At 44.6% G+C, this 16,253-nt stretch overlaps 1 protein-coding gene across 1 annotated transcript in view; it reads right to left on the bottom strand.

Moving 5' to 3' along the window:
• Positions 1-10,498: 10,498 nt before the first annotated feature.
• LOC126146414 (brachyurin-like) overlaps positions 10,499-16,253 on the bottom strand; it is a 50,534-nt gene continuing 44,779 nt past the window's right edge. Inside the window, exon 7 of the mRNA XM_049915619.1 lies at positions 10,499-11,125. Coding sequence (XP_049771576.1) covers positions 10,952-11,125 — 174 coding nt within the window. The 3' untranslated portion in view covers positions 10,499-10,951. The remainder of the gene's footprint in view (positions 11,126-16,253) is intronic.

The following is a 16,253-nucleotide window of genomic DNA, read 5'->3' as shown; positions in this document are numbered from 1 at the left end:
GAAGGGAGCTGGATATCTATCAACAGAACATCACTAAAGCCACGGAACATAAGAGGATGGAATAGAGGATGGCAGACGATTGAAAGACTTCACAGTGGCAGTCTCCGCGAGGAGTTCCAGACCATCCGGCGCCGAGCGAAAGCAAGTCCAAAGGTTTCTCAACCGTATCAATCGTACATTTGGCCGTGTCAGATCAAAGGGACAGTATCGGCGAATGATGCAGTACGTTCAAGACTCTCTGTTGGAGGATGTGCTTTCAGTCGTGGTAACATTAAGAGTGAAATGGGAATGCCACTCTTAAATGCAGAGGAGAGAGCTGATAGATGGAAAGAGTACACTAAAGGCCTCTATAATGGGGAAGACTTGTATAATCATGTGATAGAAGAAGAAACAGGAGAGTATATAGAAGAGACAGGGTATGTAGCATTAGTATTATAATTTACAAGAGCAATGGAGGACTTAATATTGAATAAAGCTGAAGGGATAGATAACACTCCATCAAAATTTTTGAAATCATTCGGGGAAGTGGAACAAAACGACTATTCACGTTGGTGTGCAAAATACAAAATGTATATTAGTCTTGTGATACGCCACCTAACTTTCGGTAAAACATCATCCACATAATTCCAAAGATCGCAAGAAGTGACAAGTACGAGAATTATCGGATGCTCGGCTTAACAGCTCATGCATTCAGTTTGCCGACAAGAATAATATACAGAAGAATGGAGAAGAAAATTGCGTGTAACTTAGATGACGATCAGTTTGGTTTCAGGAAAGGAAAAGGCACCAGAGAAGCTGTTCGTACGTTGCGGTTGATAACGGAAGGAAGATTAAAGAAAAGTCAAGACATGTCCACAGGATCTGTCCACTTACAAAAAGCGTTCGCCTATGTCAAATGGTGCAAGAAGTTCGAAATTATGGGATGAATAGGGAAAGACAGGCAATACACAACATGTACAGAAACCAAGAGGGAACAATGAGAGTGGATGACCAAGAACATGTACAGAAACCAAGAGGGAACAATGAGAGTGGATGACCAAGAACGAAGTGTTCGGATTAAAAAGGGTTTAAGATAGGGATGTAGTCTTTCGCTCCTACTGTTCAATCTATACACTGACGAATCAATGACGGAAGTAAAAGAGAGGTTCAAGGTTGGAGTGAACATTCTAGATGAAACGATATCAATGATAAGACTCTGATGACACTGCTATACTGACTGAAAGTGAAGAAGAATTACAGGATGTGTTGTATGGAATGAACCGTGGAATGGGCACAGAAATTGATTGAGGGTAGATCGAATAAAGATGGAAGTAATGAGAAGTAGCAGAAATGAGAACAGAGGGAAACTTAACATCAGGATTGGTCGCGAAGTAGATGAAGTTAGAGAACTCTACTAGCTAGGCAGTAAAATAAACCATGGCGGACAGAGCAAGGTGGACGTAAAAAGTAGACTAGCACTGACAAAAGGGGCATTCCTGGCCAAGACAAGTCTACTAGTATCAAACATAGGCCTTAATTTGAGGAAAAACTCTCTGAGAATGTAGGTTTGCAGCACAATATTATATGGTAGTGAAACACGGACTGTGGGAAAACCGGAACAGAAGAGACTCGAAGCATTTGAGATGTTGTGATACAGAAGAATGTTGAAAATTAGGTGGACTGATAAGGTTAGGGATGAGGAGATTTTCCGCAGAATCAGCGAGGAAAGGAATATATGGAAAATACTGACAAGAAGAAGAGATAGGACTGTTAAGACATCACAGTATAAGTTTCATGGTGTTAGAGGGAGTTGTAGAGGGTAAAAACGGTAGAGGGAGACAGAGATTGGAATGTGTCCAGCAGATAACTGAGGACGTAGCTTGGTACTCTGAGATGACACGAGGTAGGCACAGGAGAGGGATTGTGGCAGGCCGCACCAAACCACTCACAGGACTGACAAGGCTGATGACTCAGTGAGGCTGTGGCATATATATGTTAAATAATCTTCGGTAATGCCTAGTATCGGTATTCCAAATCATTACTTCAGAAGCTAGTAAATTTAGTGCCAACGGCCTTGCCGCAGTGGTAGCACCGGCTCCCGTCAGATCACCGAAGTTAAGCGCTGCCGGGCTGGGCCTGCACTTGGATGGGTGACCATCCGGTCTGCCGAGCGCTCTTGGCAAACGGGGTGCATTCAGCCCTTGTGAGGCAAACTGAGGAGCTACTTGATTGAGAAGTAGCGGCTCCGGTCTCGGAAACTGACATACAGCCGGTAGAGAGAGGGGTGTGCTGACCACATGCCCTCCATATCCGCATCCAGTGACGCCTATGGGCTGAGGATGAAACGACGGCCGGTCGGTACCGTTGGGCCTTCATGGCCTGTTCAGCAGGAGTTAGTTAGTTGGTAAATTTAGTAATGCAAATTTATTATAACCCCAATAAATATGTCACTTACATCTAATGCATATCAGTAGATTACTATTATTGTGCGCCTACGCAGATTTCATATTATTTATTGTGTGCGTCCATTTCAGTATTTTTATCCATTTCAGATTGTTATTTAACTATCTGATCCCGATTTCGTCACCCCATTGAGCACGAGAAAGAGAGATATGTCACTGAGAGGAAGATCAAACGGAATAAAACTAAACCAAAACAATAAACTGAAACTGTCATATTTTCCGATTGATACCTGTCCACATCACGTGCCAGCAATCGCGCTGCTGTTATTTTAGAGCCACGGTGATTAATTTCAGCACATTACGTTGTCCAGATATCTGCACTACTGAATACATCTGGGATATCATTCAGGGTCGTGCTAGAGTTCAGAAATAATTTGCCTGATATCTACGGGAACCATACAACTTCTGCGTTTGCAGGAGGTACCGCCTCGCTCGTATGGCATGCCAACGTCTTGTAGAAGTTGCGCTATAATAAACATAATTGTTCTTCTTGCCCAGTTATATAGCAACATATGAATGGTTATTCTATTTGTCACTAAAATCTTCCAATAAGTCTTTAATTTTTGTAAAATGTAGGTATTTTATAGTTATGTTCTTTGTAAACGTTCATGTCAGTTGCTCAGGACTCACGATATCACTGTGAACAGCATCGTCTTTGTGATGCATAGTTTACGATATTACAGTTCTAAGCTAAAATTTCTGTAAGTTATTCCTGTGAGCAGGAAAAGAGTGAAAATTATTGTTTTGGGATGATGGGTGCCTTGAACAGGACTTTTGAAAAGTCCTGACCTATTAACACAAATTAGCAGTGTTCATCTTGGGTATTAATAACCGCATCAGCTATATGTAGTCCTTTGTTACTGAATCACTATCGGTTTCACTAAAAGCTACATCTTGAAGAGAACATACACTCCTGGAAATGGAAAAAAGAACACATTGACACCGGTGTGTCAGACCCACCATACTTGCTCCGGACACTGCGAGAGGGCTGTACAAGCAATGATCACACGCACGGCACAGCGGACACACCAGGAACCGCGGTGTTGGCCGTCGAATGGCGCTAGCTGCGCAGCATTTGTGCACCGCCGCCGTCAGTGTCAGCCAGTTTGCCGTGGCATACGGAGCTCCATCGCAGTCTTTAACACTGGTAGCATGCCGCGACAGCGTGGACGTGAACCGTATGTGCAGTTGACGGACTTTGAGCGAGGGCGTATAGTGGGCATGCGGGAGGCCGGTTGGACGTACCGCCGAATTGCTCAACACGTGGGGCGTGAGGTCTCCACAGTACATCGATGTTGTCGCCAGTGGTCGGCGGAAGGTGCACGTGCCCGTCGACCTGGGACCGGACCGCAGCGACGCACGGATGCACGCCAAGACCGTAGGATCCTACGCAGTGCCGTAGGGGACCGCACCGCCACTTCCCAGCAAATTAGGGACACTGTTGCTCCTGGGGTATCGGCGAGGACCATTCGCAACCGTCTCCATGAAGCTGGGCTACGGTCCCGCACACCGTTAGGCCGTCTTCCGCTCACGCCCCAACATCGTGCAGCCCGCCTCCAGTGGTGTCGCGACAGGCGTGAATGGAGGGACGAATGGAGACGTGTCGTCTTCAGCGATGAGAGTCGCTTCTGCCTTGGTGCCAATGATGGTCGTATGCGTGTTTGGCGCCGTGCAGGTGAGCGCCACAATCAGGACTGCATACGACCGAGGCACACAGGGCCAACACCCGGCATCATGGTGTGGGGAGCGATCTCCTACACTGGCCGTACACCACTGGTGATCGTCGAGGGGACACTGAATAGTGCACGGTACATCCAAACCGTCATCGAACCCATCGTTCTACCATTCCTAGACCGGCAAGGGAACTTGCTGTTCCAACAGGACAATGCACGTCCGTATGTATCCCGTGCCACCCAACGTGCTCTAGAAGGTGTAAGTCAACTACCCTGGCCAGCAAGATCTCCGGATCTGTCCCCCATTGAGCATGTTTGGGACTGGATGAAGCGTCGTCTCACGCGGTCTGCACGTCCAGCACGAACGCTGGTCCAACTGAGGCGCCAGGTGGAAATGGCATGGCAAGCCGTTCCACAGGACTACATCCAGCATCTCTACGATCGTCTCCATGGGAGAATAGCAGCCTGCATTGCTGCGAAAGGTGGATATACACTGTACTAGTGCCGACATTGTGCATGCTCTGTTGCCTGTGTCTATGTGCCTGTGGTTCTGTCAGTGTGATCATGTGATGTATCTGACCCCAGGAATGTGTCAATAAAGTTTCCCCTTCCTGGGACAATGAATTCACGGTGTTCTTATTTAAATTTCCAGGAGTGTATAACTAAAACATTACAGCGTTTTAGCTCGGTATCTTTTTACCCAGCATTCTTTGTCCGTAAAAACAAAACAACGCTAAAAGACGGTAGGTCATAGAATAAAAGTAGCCAGATTCTAATATAGCTGATGGGTCCGCTACGGAACCGCGTACAGGGGGCGCAGCCGCGTGCTCTGAGATTCTCAGTATGGCGGACCCATAAGTCATATTGGAATGTGGCTATTTTTATTCTATGACATACGTAGTTTAGCGGTGTTTTGTTTTGGTGGGCAACGAATATTGGGTAAAAAGATTCCGAGCTTTTCCGCTCAAATAATTTAGTCATACGTTCACGTCAAGAAGTGGCTTTTAGTGCCACGAAACCGCTAGTGATCAAATAATAGAGGCATGTATACAGCTGAAGCTGTTATTAATATCCAAGATGAGCACTCGTGACTGTCGTTGCTCCACGTACAAGGTTGTCTGCAGTATTAACAGTGTGTCTACTACTCAAATTTGAACAGTTCATTTATATGAGGGGCGAATTTAGGTTGAAAAAATGCAGAATTCGTTGTGGGACATCGTGGAATATTCTCGTTTCAGCCCCGGTAGTTTCATGAAGTTCCGATATGTGACGGCGCTACACGTAGCCTTCAATATGGCGTCTGAGTTTCAAGCAGAGAGCTGTCATTGAGTTTCTTCTGGCGGAAAAACAACGTATGGCAGATATTCATAGGTGCTTGCAGAATGTCTACGGAGACTTGGCAGTGAGCAAAAGCACGGTGAGTCTTCGAGCGAGGCATCTGCCATCGTCGCAGCCAGATAGCGCAGACCTGTCCTATCTCCCACGTGCCAGCCGACACATATACCTGTGACTTTTTCAGTGTCGGGACGTGCGGACACTCTCATTTGAGGTGATCGACGAATCGCAGTCAAACACCTCGCTGCACGACTGGACGTCTCGGTTGGTAGTGGAAAAAAGCGCAGGTGACGCCTGTACATAAGAAGGGTAGAAGGACGGATCGTCAAAATTACAGACCAATGTCCTTAACATCGGTTTGTTGCAGGATTCTCGAACATATTCTCAGTTCGAATATAATGAACGTCCTTCAGACAGAGAAGTTGCTGTCCATGCATCAGCACTGCTTTAGAAAGCATCGCTCCTGCGAAACGCAACTCGCCATTTTTTCACATGATATCTTGCGAACCACGGATGAAGGTTATCAGACAGATGCCATATTCCTTGACTTCCGGAAAGCGTTTGACTCGGTGCCCCACTGCAGACTCCTAACTAAGGTACGAGCATATGGGATTGGTTCCCAAATATGTGGGTGGCTCGAAGACTTCTTAAGTAATAGAACCCAGTACGTTGTCCTCGATGGTGAGTGTTCATCGGAGGGGAGGGGATCATCTGGAGTGCCCCAGGGAAGTGTGGTAGGTCCGCTGTTGTTTTCTATCTACATAAATGATCTTTTGGATAGGGTGGATAGCAATGTGCTGCTGTTTGCTGATGATGCTGTGGTGCACGGGAAGGTGTCGTCGTTGAGTGATTGTTGGAGGATACAAGATGACTTGGACAGGATATGTGATTGGTGTAAAGAATGGCAGCTGACTCTAAATATAGATAAATGTAAATAAATGCAGATGAATAGGAAAAAGAATCCCGTAATGTTTGAATACTCCATTAGTAGTGTAGCGCTTGACACAGTCACGTCGATTAAATATTTGGGCGTAACATTGCAGAGCGATATGAAGTGGGACAAGCATGTAATGGCAGTTGTGGGGAAGGCGGATAGTCGTCTTCTGTCCATTGATAGAATTTTGGGAAGATGTGGTTCATCTGTAAAGGAGACCGCTTATAAAACACTAATACGGCCTATTCTTGAGTACTGCTTGAGCGTTTGGGATCCCTATCAGGTCGGATTGAGGGAGCACATAGAAGTAATTCAGAGGCAGGCTGCTAGATTTGTTACTGGTAGGTTTGATCATCACGCGAGTGTTACGGAAATGCTTCAGGAACTCGGGTGGGAGTCTCTAGACGAAAGGAAGCGTTCTTTTCGTGAATTGATACTGAGGAAATTTAGAGAACCAGCATTTGAGGCTGACTGCAGTACAATTTTACTGCCGCCAACTTATATTTCGCGGAAAGACCACAAAGATAAGATAAGAGAGATAAGGGCTCGTACAGAGGCATATAGGCTGTCATTTTTCCCTCGTTCTGTTTGGGAGTGGAATAGGGAGAGAAGATGCTGGTTGTGGTACGTGGTTCCCTCCGCCACGCACCGTATGGTGGATTGCGGAGTACGTATGTAGATGTAGATGTAGATGTAGATGTAGATGTAGTGCGGACACAATGGCCCGCCAGTTGGGGTACTGAAAGGTGTTTGCCGTCTGGGTCCTCCGCATCCTAACAGAAGACCGTAAAGAGCAGCGAAGGACAGTCTGAGAGGAATTGCTCACGCGTAATGAGGCTGATCGCGACAATTTTTTGTCGAAAATCGGCACAGCGCTGAAACATGGGTTCAATCCACGGAATGACACAACACTATCTGTCCTCCAAGGAAAACGTTCAAAAGCGCACCCTCTGCCGGTAAAGTCATGGCGACGGTCTTCTAGGATTCTGAATGGGTTATTCTATCTAATTGCCTCCTTCACGGTGTAGCGATCAACTCTGAAATGTATTGTGCTACCCTCAGAAAATTGAAGAAACAACTTCATCCCGTTGGCGCCTCAAAATTGCAGACGAACTTCTTCTCCACGACAACGCAAGGCCTCACATAAGTCTGCTCACCCGAGAGGAGCTCACAGAACTTCAATGGAACGTTCTTCCTCATCCATCCTACAGCCCAGATCTCGCACGTTCCGACTTCCATGTTTTTGGTCCAATGAAGTATACACTCCGCAGAAGGTAGTACTTGGATCATGGGGAGGTTATCGATGCAGCAAGACGTTGACTCCAATGTCGACCAGTAGAGTTTTTACCACGCTGACATACAGGCCCTCCCAGTAAGATATCATATGGCCGTTGCACTGAACGGAGATTCTACATCTACATCTACATCTACATCTACGTGGATACTCTGCAAATCACATTTAAGTGCCTGGCAGAGGGTTAATCGAACATCGAACCACCTTCACAGTTCTCTGTCATTCCAGTCTCGTATATGCGCGGAAAGGATGAACATCTACACTCCTGGAAATGGAAAAAAGAACACATTGACACCGGTGTGTCAGACCCACCATACTTGCTCCGGACACTGCGAGAGGGCTGTACAAGCAATGATCACACGCACGGCACAGTGGACACACCAGGAACCGCGGTGTTGGCCGTCGAATGGCGCTAGCTGCGCAGCATTTGTGCACCGCCGCCGTCAGTGTCAGCCAGTTTGCCGTGGCATACGGAGCTCCATCGCAGTCTTTAACACTGGTAGCATGCCGCGACAGCGTGGACATGAACCGTATGTGCAGTTGACGGACTTTGAGCGAGGGCGTATAGTGGGCATGCGGGAGGCCGGGTGGACGTACCGCCGAATTGCTCAACACGTGGGGCGTGAGGTCTCCACAGTACATCGATGTTGTCGCCAGTGGTCGGCGGAAGGTGCACGTGCCCGTCGACCTGGGACCGGACCGCAGCGACGCACGGATGCACGCCAAGACCGTAGGATCCTACGCAGTGCCGTAGGGGACCGCACCGCCACTTCCCAGCAAATTAGGGACACTGTTGCTCCTGGGGTATCGGCGAGGACCATTCGCAACCGTCTCCATGAAGCTGGGCTACGGTCCCGCACACCGTTAGGCCGTCTTCCGCTCACGCCCCAACATCGTGCAGCCCGCCTCCAGTGGTGTCGCGACAGGCGTGAATGGAGGGACGAATGGAGACGTGTCGTCTTCAGCGATGAGAGTCGCTTCTGCCTTGGTGCCAATGATGGTCGTATGCGTGTTTGGCGCCGTGCAGGTGAGCGCCACAATCAGGACTGCATACGACCCAGGCACACAGGGCCAACACGCGGCATCATGGTGTGGGGAGCGATCTCCTACACTGGCCGTACACCACTGGTGATCGTCGAGGGGACACTGAATAGTACACGGTACATCCAAACCGTCATCGAACCCATCGTTCTACCATTCCTAGACCGGCAAGGGAACTTGCTGTTCCAACAAGACAATGCACGTCCGCATGTATCCCGTGCCACCCAACGTGCTCTAGAAGGTGTAAGTCAACTACCCTGGCCAGCAAGATCTACGGATCTGTCCCCCATTGAGCATGTTTGGGACTGGATGAAGCGTCGTCTCACGCGGTCTGCACGTCCAGCACGAACGCTGGTCCAACTGAGGCGCCAGGTGGAAATGGCATGGCAAGCCGTTCCACAGGACTACAGCCAGCATCTCTACGATCGTCTCCATGGGAGAATAGCAGCCTGCTTGCTGCGAAAGGTGGATATACACTGTACTAGTGCCGACATTGTGCGTGCTCTGTTGCCTGTGTCTATGTGCCTGTGGTTCTGTCAGTGTGATCATGTGATGTATCTGACCCCAGGAATGTGTCAATAAAGTTTCCCCTTCCTGGGACAATGAATTCACGGTGTTCTTATTTCAATTTCCAGGAGTGTATATCTTTCCGTGATTGGAATTTCGTGAGAAGATTCCGTCGCAACGAAAGACGCCTCTCCTTTAACGATTTCCAGCCCAAATCCTGTATAATTTCTGTGACACTCTCTCCCACATTTCGCGATAATACAACACGAGCTGCCTTTCTTTGAACTTTTAGCCGGTCGGTGTGGCTGTGCGGTTCTTGGCGCTTCAGTCTGAAACCGCGTGACCGCTGCGATCGCAGGTTCGAATCCTGCCTCGGGCATGGATGTGTGTGATGTCCTTAGGTTAGTTAGGTTTAAGTAGTTCTAAGTTCTAAGGGAGTGATGACCACAGATGTTAAGTCCCACAGTGCTCAGAGTCATTTGAACCATCTTTGAACTTTTTCGATGTACTCCGTCAGTACTATCTGGTAAGAATCCCACACCGCGCAGCAGTATTCTAAAAGAGGACGGACAAGCGTAGTGTAGGCAGTCTCCTAAGTAGGTCTGTTGTCTTGAAAAATACGATTTTCAAGCCAAAAAAGTGTGAAACAATATGTCGTATTGGAATCCTGAATGAAACCAACCCACTTTCAGAAAAAAGGTGTTGCATTATCTACTAAACAGCCCTCGCAACTCTGGCTGAAGTTAAATTAGAGCGTTGAAATAATTGTTTCGCCAAACGGACTTAATATTACAAAATCATCAAGATGTGGATCTCCAGAAGTAAGCGTGATACTAATTAATAATTATAAGAAATCACGATGTAAACAGAAGGCCTAAAGTTTTCCAACAATCTTCATGTGAATGTGCTAGATGCAAACTTGTTAAGTAACTTTAAGAGGTTTTATGAAGATAATCGTTAAAAAAGCGGTGGCAGTTTTTTAAATAATATCTGACACGATGAAAGCTGTCATGTGTTTCTATTCTGACGCTGTTGAGACGCAAGTCGTAAATAAAGAATATGTGAGTGTAAAAATATTAGAATAATTGCATTTATAACCGGATATTGCTGTTATTGGAACATAATTAGTTTGAGAAACAAATGTTCGATACACAATTATCTTCATTTCAGGGGACACTTACCTTTCTTATTAAAACACACTTTACATCAAATCGTAGGTTTCTAGTTGAAATGTTTACATCAGAAGATAACGGGAGTGATCATCTAATGAATCAGCAGTAAAAAATTTATTTCGTGATCTAGATAGAAAGGACATTGTAACATACGTAATGGTCAGGGATTAGTTATTGAAATTATTTGCTTCATTCATAATCTTTTAACTTATTCTGAGAGGTGATGATCATCACACTTGTGTTACTGTTCAAGAAAGCAAACGTAAATCATTTAAACTTTGGAGACGTGAGATTACCCACGTCTGTGAATTTAAAAGTTGGTAGCAGGTAAACAGAGGAGTATCAATGTCTGTATAGAGTGTACTGAATAAGATGTACTTTTAAAGAGTGACCGTTTTGTTGTTAATGGTTACAATATATATGAATACTGTCTGACGACTGATGCGTTATGTGGTTAACTGTAAAGACAGATTATCATTAAGGGAACAACGGAAAGACGTGGTTGGGTTGATGAAGTTAGTTAAGCTAACCAACGCCTCGACAGCGGGTAGATCCTAGGAGATGGTGACGCCGGCGTTCTGGGAGATCCAGTCGAGGTAGTGGGAGACCTTGGTGAAGACCTCCGGGTAGCTGTTCTCACAGCCCGTGTCCGAGCCGAAGGACACGATGCCCACTTGCGTCCAGACGCCGTCGGACGCCTTGTACACCAGCGCGCCACCACTGTCGCCCTGAAACCATAAACAGCGAGTTGTGATTCAGATGTGTAGCTGCAGACCTAACGACGTTACTTCTAATGAACCAAAGACAATGAAAGGAGCAGACACTGTCGGAAAGGTAGAAAAGTTTAGTGACGGGGGTAAAATCACAAAGAGAGTCCCATAAGATTCAATTTTGGGTCCACTCCTATTCCTTTTATATAGGAACAACCTTTCAATTAACGTTCAAGAAAAAAAATTGATACTTTAGGGAGTAAAATAACCGATGATGGTCGAAGTAGAGAGGATATAAAATGTAGACTGGCAATGGCAAGGAAAGCGTTTCTCAAGAAAAGGAATTTGTTAACATCAAGTATAGATTTAAGTGTCAGGAAGTCGTTTCTGAAAGTATTTGTATGGAGTGTAGCCATGTATGGAAGTGAAACATGGACGATAACTAGTTTGGACAAGAAGAGAATAGAAGCTTTCGAAATGTGGTGCTACAGAAGAATGCTGAAGATTAGATGGGTAGATCACGTAACTAATGAGGAGGTATTGAACAGGATTGGGGAGAAGAGAAGTTTGTGGCACAACTTGACTAGAAGAAGGGATCGGTTGGTAGGACATGTTTTGAGGCATCAAGGGATCACAAATTTAGCATTGGAGGGCAGTGTGGAGGGTAAAAATCGTAGAGGGAGACCAAGAGATGAATACACTAAGCAGATTCAGAAGGATGTAGGTTGCAGTAGATACTGGGAGATGAAGAAGCTTGCACAGGATAGAGTAGCATGGAGAGCTGCATCAAACCAGTCTCAGGACTGAAGACCACAACAACAACAACTTTTTGCACATGATATTAGTATTCTAATAAATACTATTAGGGAGAATACTACAGAAAGTTCGTAAATGATATTTTACAAAGAATTATTAAGTGGTTATCTGAAAATTAACTCCCCATAAATGTTGAAAGAACACAGTAGATTCAGTTCTATAGAACAGAGTCATACCAACAACTGATGTCGCACAAGATCAGGAGTCAGCAAGTAGGTTAGAATGTTCCAAATTTTTAGATACTTATTAATGAGAAATTGAACAGGAAAAAGCATATTATTGAACTTCTCAAACAATTAAGTTCAGTTGCTCTTCGTATAATTGCTAATCTTGGAAACAAACGTAGCAGACTTCTGAAAAATTTAGCATTTTTTGCACTTAATAATGTTGCACGCAATAATTTTCTGGGGTTACTCACTACTTAGAAAGAAAGTATTGATTGTAATGTCAAATGGGTACCTCTTCAAGGAGATAGGCATTTTAACTGCACCGTCAAGTAGATATTTTGGCTGACGAAATTCGTCATAAACAATCCATCATAGTCTGAGGAGAACAGTGATTCATACGTCTACAATACTAAAGGGTAAAGTGGCCAACGTGAAACCACAATTTTCAGCCTTGACCACAAGTTCAGTTTTCAGCCTTGTCCACAAGTTCAATTTTCAGCATTGACCACAAGTTCTCAATCGGGTTGAGGCTGGGACTGTTGCAGTTCAAGCCGGCATAGTAATGCGATGGTCAGCGAACCATTTCTTATTGAATCCAGCATTGTGATAAGGTGCATTGTCTTGCTGAAAGATGCATTGATTCTTGTTATCTTCAGACAAATCACAAACAAAGGACAAAAATTTCAGCAATGAGTCTTTTTGGTACTGTTTGTCGTTAATGTTGCCCTGTACCGCTTGCAAACTCCTGATGCCATATTTTGCCATGCATCCCCACACCATGACAATTGTGAGACGCTTCACAGTGGCAGTGGCGCACTCAAGCAGGATGTCTTCGTCTGGTCGACGACGAATGGGAATTACATCGCTTCCTAAGACGTGCTTTTTGCATAAAACCGTAAAACCGTTCTGTGCATAAGCTTTAAGTCGCGGACTCTCAGTTAGAAGTTTTACTACAGTCTATAATACCCCAGTTTCAACATGTTCCTTTACCACTCATAATGTACTCTTAACGCTTTCCATGCAACTTCTTTGTAATGTTTTTCCTCCTTTTGGTGGGGATGGGGCGACTTAATTTCGCGTTATTCTTCCGGTCAACAGGTGGTAGTACTATTGTCAATCTGGCTTACCAATTTACTTGCTCCTTGGTCTACATTATTCAGTGTTTTGTGCTGGTTGGTGACACACTGAGTCTTGTACTCTGCATCGCCGCCCTCGAGGTCGCAGCACAAAATGTAAGTGTCCTGGTGTTCATCCCATTTTTCTTTACCCAGGCAGTCATTCATTGTATTGTCTCATGTTGCTATAACACTGACGTGTTTTACCGCACCTAGACCGATCGCTGTTCTCCAAAAATGTTATATGGTAGGGTAAGGTGCCGTATTTTCGGATGGGAGGCTAGTTCCGGACACGTGGATATTTGCTCCTTGAACAGTGCTGCAGTTGCGGAAACTAGGGGAAATCCTTATGTTTCCGCTATTTTACTGACCTGTGCTCACAGTTGATTTTTTCTTAATATTTTACACTTGGAATGTCTTATTTTGGAGACACAACTTAAGCATCACAGCTACATGATAAGTAGTTTCATATGCGAAGGTTTTTTTTAAATTGCCCCTCCCAGTCACAAACTTCGTCAACTATTGTATTACTTATTTAATTAGCAACATGTTGCGAGGTAAACCTTCAGACTAAATGGCACTACAAAAACAACTTTAAAGTAAGGCCATACAGATGTTACATAGTCTTTTCGTGAATGCTGTGGTCATCCTGTGGAAGAAGAGAAAACTTAGTAAGGGGTAATGTCACTTTCGAAGCTGGACTGACGTTCGTACGAAAATATTTTGTAACGGTCACTAATTTTTTTCTTCTGGTGTGGCAGTCTCGTAGTGATGCGCTCGGGTGCCTTCATTTCCGTGCCTCTCCTGGTCACTGTTCACAATTTGTCACTAACATAACAGTAACTTGGAAACGCTATCACAAACAGTTCTGTGGTGCAGTGGACAAGATGGTGGTCGAAATACAAATGGTTTCGATTTGGCTATCGATTTGTCGATCTGTGTAGTGTCAGATGTTTACATCCGTTCTACTCGTCTTGTTATCGTATTACAGATGTAGGTTAACGAAATACATTAAAAATTGAGCACCTGTTACAATATCATGATATAAACTAATTTAAGGGGAGCCGGAACAATGAAAATGACAAAATTAAGTTTTTTGGGTTTTTTAATTATACAATTATTTGGAGTTATCTGATTAAAACAAATCAAGTTTCACCCTTATAAATGAATTATAAGTGTGTTTTTGTTGCTGCAGAGTTGATGTGCCGCCTGAACAGTTGTAGCGACTTGGTGTATCACCTCTTGCTACGACGCTCGCTGGCTACAAGCAGGCTATTTTTGCGGAAATAGACAGTGTTTTGTTTTCCAACGTTGTATGGCTTTATCTCTGTGAAAATGTGACTGTTCATATAGGTAAACATAAACGTTATACCGTGTGTGTTGACTTGTGGAGTTTTCTTTGTGTTGTTTAGCTGTTCAATTTTGAGTATTTGACGAATTTTGCTGGTACCTGTTTTACGTATTTGGTTTATGGATATAAATATGCCCCATTTCAGCAATCGAGTGTTTAAGAAAAGTCACAATGAGTGGAAGAAGAAATCTTTTGTTCTTTCGAAGGGAGATGCTGCTCAGACTGCTTCACCAACTACTTCAAATGAATGTGATAGAACTTCTTCCAGCAAGAAACTTTGTGACAGCAAAGAAAAATTTGAAAACTATGAAAGTGACAGTAATGATGTGAACGAAATAATTAACATTTCCTTGCTCTTCTCGTTTTCTAATTATAACAGTATTCCTCGTAGTGGTAATAGTGTAAAGGAGGTGTATAATATAAATGTTAGCCTAGTGTATGGCTTGCGTGGCATTGGCAAGGGCAGTGCTGCAGGGGCAACGTTATGTGGAATTATGAACTTGCCAAACCCACCAACCAAGTTTGGATTTTATAATGAACTGGTGGCATCTTCTGCTGAAGATATTGCTCAAGCAACAATGAAGAAAGCAGCCGAAGAAGCTGTGACAGATAATGGGAACTGTAGAGATTTAACTGTTGCTTTATATGGATCATGGCAACGTAGAGATCATCAATCTCTAAATGGAGTTGTGACAGCTACCAGTGGAGACAGTTGCAAAGTAATTGATGTTGCTATTCTCTCAAAACATTGTAGATGTAAGGGCAATACCAAGGACGATAGTGAAAGATGTGAAGCAAATTTTCACGGCAAGAGTGGAGCGATGGAACTAGAGGGAGTGAAACCAATGTTTTCCAGATCACAGGAGTGGTATAATGTACGATACACTAACTATCTAGGAGATGGTGATTCTAAGGGATATAAAGCTGTAGAGGAACTCAGACCTTATGGCAATGAAATTCACATTAAAAAACGTGAGTGCTTTGGACATGTGCAAAAACGCATGGGAGCTCGCTTGCGCAAATTAAAGCAGACATTAGGATCCCAGAAGCTTAGTGATGGTGAGACCCTTGGCGGAAGAGGAAGATTGACAGATGTATCAATCGATAGATCGCAGAGGTATTATGGGTGTGCAATTAGGCAACATACAAGAAGCATTGAGCATATGAGGAAAGCAGTATGGGCATTATTTTTTATACTGCATCAACAAATCAGCACCCACAACATGCACTGTGCCCCACAGGTGATGACTCATGGTGTAAGTACCAATCAGGAAAGGAATATGCCCATAAAAACAGTTTGTCAAATGCTGTAATTGGTGTACTGAAGCCCATATTCAGAGATACATCACAGCCAAGTTTATTGCTAAAGTGTTTACGTGGGAAAACACAAAATCCAAATGCAAGTGTAAATATTTAATTTGGATTAGGATTCCCAAAAGAGTGTTTGTAGAGACTGTATGATGCAGTGGCAACATACAATGAAGGAAACATTATCAAATGTGAAACTTCCTGGCAGATTAAAACTGTGTGCCTGACCGAGACTCGAACTCGGGACCTTTGCCTTTCGCGGGCAAGTGCTCTACCAACTGAGCTACCGAAGCACGACTCACGCCCGGTACTCACAGCTTTACTTCTGCCAGTACCTCGTCTCCTACCTTCCAAACTTTACAGAAGCTCTCCTGCGAACCTTGCAGAAC

Source organism: Schistocerca cancellata, chromosome 2 (assembly GCF_023864275.1).
Source record: "Schistocerca cancellata isolate TAMUIC-IGC-003103 chromosome 2, iqSchCanc2.1, whole genome shotgun sequence".
Lineage (NCBI taxonomy): Eukaryota > Metazoa > Arthropoda > Insecta > Orthoptera > Acrididae > Schistocerca > Schistocerca cancellata.
This window is presented reverse-complemented; position numbering and strand designations above follow the sequence as displayed.